Source organism: Nicotiana sylvestris, chromosome 10 (genome assembly GCF_000393655.2).
Source record: "Nicotiana sylvestris chromosome 10, ASM39365v2, whole genome shotgun sequence".
Classification (NCBI taxonomy): Eukaryota; Viridiplantae; Streptophyta; class Magnoliopsida; order Solanales; family Solanaceae; genus Nicotiana; species Nicotiana sylvestris.
Genome location: NC_091066.1, coordinates 27,844,370 through 27,849,377, shown reverse-complemented (window position 1 = coordinate 27,849,377; position 5,008 = coordinate 27,844,370). Strand labels below are relative to the sequence as shown.

Sequence of the window (5,008 nt, the reverse complement as noted above, 5' to 3'; positions counted from 1 at the left end):
TCCTAACGGAAAATGACGAACAAAAATATTAATCTAAACTATGACTCTATTGAACAAATTGGTATGGTAAACACAATAATCCGAAACTTAAACTCGTCAAAGCTACGTTCGTGTAAAGCTTAAAATGTCTGCCAAACGTTCATTTTAGTTTCATTTTAGCCCAAACCACTATTCACTTGAATATACTGATTTCAAGTAAAACTATTAAAGGACAAACATGGATAAATTAATCCAAAAATAATAACAAACAAAACACTATGGTGGAATACCAAAACTTCTTGAACTAATTAAAGACGAGGGATAAGAAATGGACCTCAAGGTGTGATACCCTTTTAGTTACAGCAAAAGTGATACGAACAAGAGCCGGAATCGAAAAAACTCTAGAACCAGAACGACCTCAATCAAACTCCTTCGGATTCCATGGCGAAACCTTTTTCAGAAATGGAAATACGGGCCTATTTTCTGGATTTTTTTTGAGACTTAAACTCCTCTGATTTGTGACCAATTCGTCTTCTCGCTTGTTCTGTCATTGTTTCCTCCCTTCCTGTATTTGTTGTTCTTTTTTCGTTCTCCTCTTGAACTTCAATATTGTCTCACACCTCAAGGATTTTCTCAGCTTCCTCTTTGTTTATTTTTGATACTATTATAGATTTCCATCCCTTAATCCAATAACTCAATTTTATCAAAAACTTGAAGTCAACTTCAAATTCCTAATGACAGTAGCTAGAAAGTTATCACCATGACAGTAGCTAACATGTGTAAAATTTTGGGGAGGGCCAAAAATTATATGTCTATATACAGTACACAAAATAACAACAAGGGATCTCTCTGAGATACCGTCTCATAGTCCCAAATGTAAATATGCAGGGGGATCTTCCGGAATACCATTCCGTAGTCCCAAAGTAAACATGCAGGGGATCCCCCGGGATACCGTCCCGTAGTCCGAAAGTAAATATGCAGGGGGATCTCCTGGATACCGTCCCATAGTTCCAAATTAAATATACAGCTCAAACAATGAAAATAACAGTTATAACAGAGGTCCTACAGTTCAGACTAAGTGCAAGTCAAGAGAAAAGCAGAAAAATTCACTAAGCATGCTGCACAGAGTTCAGATAAGCAATTAAGACACGTAGACATGCTATTCTAAACTAAACAGGCTAATTACATATGCTAGTATAACTCAATTAAAGTGAAACAGGTTATTACTTAGTGAAAGACGGAGTTTTACAACAAATAGCCCGCGTACACACTAGTCACTTCACGTACACAACACACATATATCAAAATAGTACCAAATCCTAAGGGGAGTTCCCCCACACAAGGTTAGGCAAGCCACTTACCTCGAACCAAGCTCAATCACTCGATAACAATGCCCTTTACACGAATATCTGACTCTGAATGGCCCGAATCTAGCCAAAATCAATTACATATCATAAATATAACTACAAGAAACTAATCTAGCTAATGAAATCAAAGCTAAAACAAGAAATTAGAAAATCATCCTAAAAAGTCTCTCCGGCCCACATTTCGGAATCGGTTAAAAGTTACAAAATATGAACACCCATTCACTCACGAGTTTACACGTACCAAAATTATCCGAATTCGATATCAAAATCCTAATCAAAACCCAAAATCTTAGTTGAATAATTTCTTCCCATTTTTCCCAATTTTCACCTCAAATCCGAAATTAAATAATAAAATTAATGATAGGATTAGTGGGATATAACCAAAATCAAGTGTAGAATCATTACCCGATCAATGTCTCTGAAAATTCCTCAAAATCTCGTCCAAATTCGAGCTCCCAAAAATAAAAATGGTCAAACCCTCATTTTTAAAATGTTTAATACTGCCTAGTGATTTCTTAATCGTGATCGCGGAAATAGCCTCGCGATCACGAAGAACGACTTTGCTTTCCCTAGAATTTAACTCTATGTGAACGCGGAACACACCACGTGAACACGATGCACTAGCTTCTCACACCTACGTGATCGCGTCTGTCCTCACGTGACCGTGAAGAGTAACACTTAAACTCCACTACTGCCTCACTTCCTCTTCGCGAATGCGGCCTAGCCCACGCATTCGCGATGCACAACCTGAAAACCTTACATGGTCACGTCCCCATCTTCGCGAATGCGAAGAACAACTCCAGTTAGCCTCTTAGATGTCCTACGCGATCGCGAGACCTCTCTCGCGAATGCGATGAAAATAAAGTCTGCAACAAAATACCAAAAAATCTGATATCTTCCACAAGTCCAAAATGATCCATTGAGCATCCGAAACACACCCGAGGCCCCCGGACCTCAACCAAACATACCAGTACTAAAACACCATACGAACTTAGTTGAGCCCTCAAACCACATCAAACAACGCTAAAATCATGAATCACCCTCCAATTCAAACTTAAAGAACTTGAAACTTCAAATTACCACAACCGATGCTGAAACCTAACAAATCACGTCCGATTGGCCCCAAACTTTGCACACAAGTCAATTTTAACATTACAGACCTACTCCAACTTCCGGAATCGGATTCCCACCCCGATATCAAAAAGTCCACTACCGGTCAAAATCTTCAAAAATTCAACTTTCGCCATTTCAAGCCTAAATCAGCTACGAACTTCCAAAACACAATCCGGACACGCCCCTAAGTCCAAAATCACCCAACGGAACTAACGAAACCGACGAAACTCAATTCCGGAGTCATCTTCACACATTTTCGATTACGGTCCAAATCCTACGACTTAAGCCTCCGTTTCGGGACTAAGTGTCCCAAAACACTCCAAAAACCCAAAACGAAACTTCCCGTCAAGTCACATAAGAAAAAGATACAGGGGAAGCAATAAATAGGGGATCGGGGATATAACTCTCAAAACGACTGGTCGGGCCATTACAAGAAAGCAAAAATTCGACCTTTGTTTAGTTACAAATAGTTAATTGGCTAATATTGATAGTGTTTGGCTAATATTAATAATATTTTAAAAATTAACCGATTTTTGTAATAATTTACTTATAGGCTGATATAAATGCTAAACGATTGATTAGCTTGCAGAGATGATTTTTTTATGCGGCCAACCAAATTAAGTAACATGGTACACTTACACAAATTTTAATGTTTGAGATCTTTTTTTATATAGATAATCAAACGATCCCATGTAGTATGACTGGCACGACGGCATAGATACACTAGTTACATCGATAATCTCCTTCCTTTGGAATAAAATAAACTCCAATGGAATGAAATGGCTATTAACTATATATTTATAATGAATTCTAACTAGGTTCAAATTGAAATGGAAATGATTGATTGAATTGGTCCTCCCTTTCTCCTCCAATTTACTTCTCCTTTTCTATGGATGCAGGGGCGAAGGGAAAGTGTTACCTATGGGTTCAGAGAATTCACTAACTTTTTATTTAGATATTATATTTTATATTAGAAAATCTATTAAATATGTACAAATATTTAATTGCGAACCCAGTAAAAACTAAAAGTTCGATTGTAAATTTAGAACCCATAAACTTTAAATCATGTCTCATCTCCTGTCTGGATATTGTGATCAGAGATCATATCCAAACCAACCTTTAGCTAATTGTGCATCATAGTCCTTTAGTAATGGTTATAATAATCTTAAATGTTAAGCGCGTGGGTGTGTGTGTGTCGGGGGTGGGGTGGGGGAGAGTATCTTAAGAAGTGCACTAAATCTTTCAGTTGAGACTAAGCTCCCGTTTGGCCATAAAATTCGGAAGTATTTTTTTAAATTTTATTTTCAAATATCTGTTTGTTTATATATTTAAACCATTTTTTAGTAGATTTTGAAAATAAAATATTCAAATCACAAAAACAGTTCTAGAGTAGGTTTTGAAGTTTTCTACTCACAAAAATTTAAATCCTTTTCAAGTAAAATGCATGTCCATACACAATTCAACTTTCAAAAATTATTTTTCATCTCATCTTTAAAACTCGTTTTTTTAAGTTTCAACTAAATCTATATCCAAACGCTAGCTAACTCTACCTCCAATTTGACCAAGTTCTGCTAACTCAAGTACTGTACTAAAGGATGATTTAAAACATGGTTTTTAGTCAGGGGCGTTCCGTTAAATAATAAGTGTTCAAGATTTAATATATGTGTATAAAAAGTAACATTTAACCTATATATACAATATAATTTTCCAGGTAATTGTGTTCAATTGATGTTCAAATAGAGCATGTGCGGCTCACGTGTATTTGTTAGTTAGAGTATTAGTTATAGTTGTTAATGAGCTGTGTTAGTTTGATAAGTTAATTAGTGGTAGTTATAGGTTAGTATATATGTACAATGTTAACGACTGAATGAGCTAATGAAACAATTGCCTTCTCCAAACACTCTCTCTCTCTCTCTCTCTCTCTCTCTCTCTCTCTCTCTCTCTCTTCTGACTCCATTAACGAGTAAAGTGAAAGCTTCAAACCTTGCATTTCAGCATGGTATCATAACAGGAGTAATTGATTCTGCACATCGCATCTTGTTTAGGCTAAAATTCACATAAAATCTTTAATTTGATCAATCACCATCCAATTACTCTGAACAATGGCAGAAACTTCGATCGACCACACACATCCTTTATACCTAGGTCCATCCTACACTCCAAGCTCAGTTTCTATACTAGTGAAACTCATTGGATCAGACAATTACGGGATTTGGAGCAAGTCGATAAGGATCGTACTTTTGGGGAAAATGAAGCTAGGGTTTGTTACTAACACATGCAAGAAGGATCTGTACAAAGCAGCTGAATTGCAGGAACAATGGAAAATGTGTAATGCGATGGTGCTGTCATGGATCATGAACAATGTGCGTGCAGAATTCCTAGGTGGTATCGTCGATGCATCAGATGCACATCTCGTTTGGGAAGACCTACGAGAGAGATTTGACAAGGTCAATCGAGTTTGGATTTTTCAGTTACATCGTGAAATTGCAACATTATCACAAGGAACTAGCTCAATTTCAGTTTACTTCTCGAAATTGAAGGAGCTTTGA

General features: G+C 36.7%; 1 protein-coding gene across 1 annotated transcript; it reads left to right on the top strand.

Annotated features, from left to right (window-relative positions):
- The first annotated feature begins 4,561 nt into the window (after positions 1 to 4,561).
- On the top strand, positions 4,562 to 5,008 carry LOC138879126 (uncharacterized). The gene has a single exon (XM_070158711.1). The coding sequence runs from the start codon at positions 4,562 to 4,564 to the stop codon at positions 5,006 to 5,008; it is 447 nt and encodes a 148-aa protein (XP_070014812.1).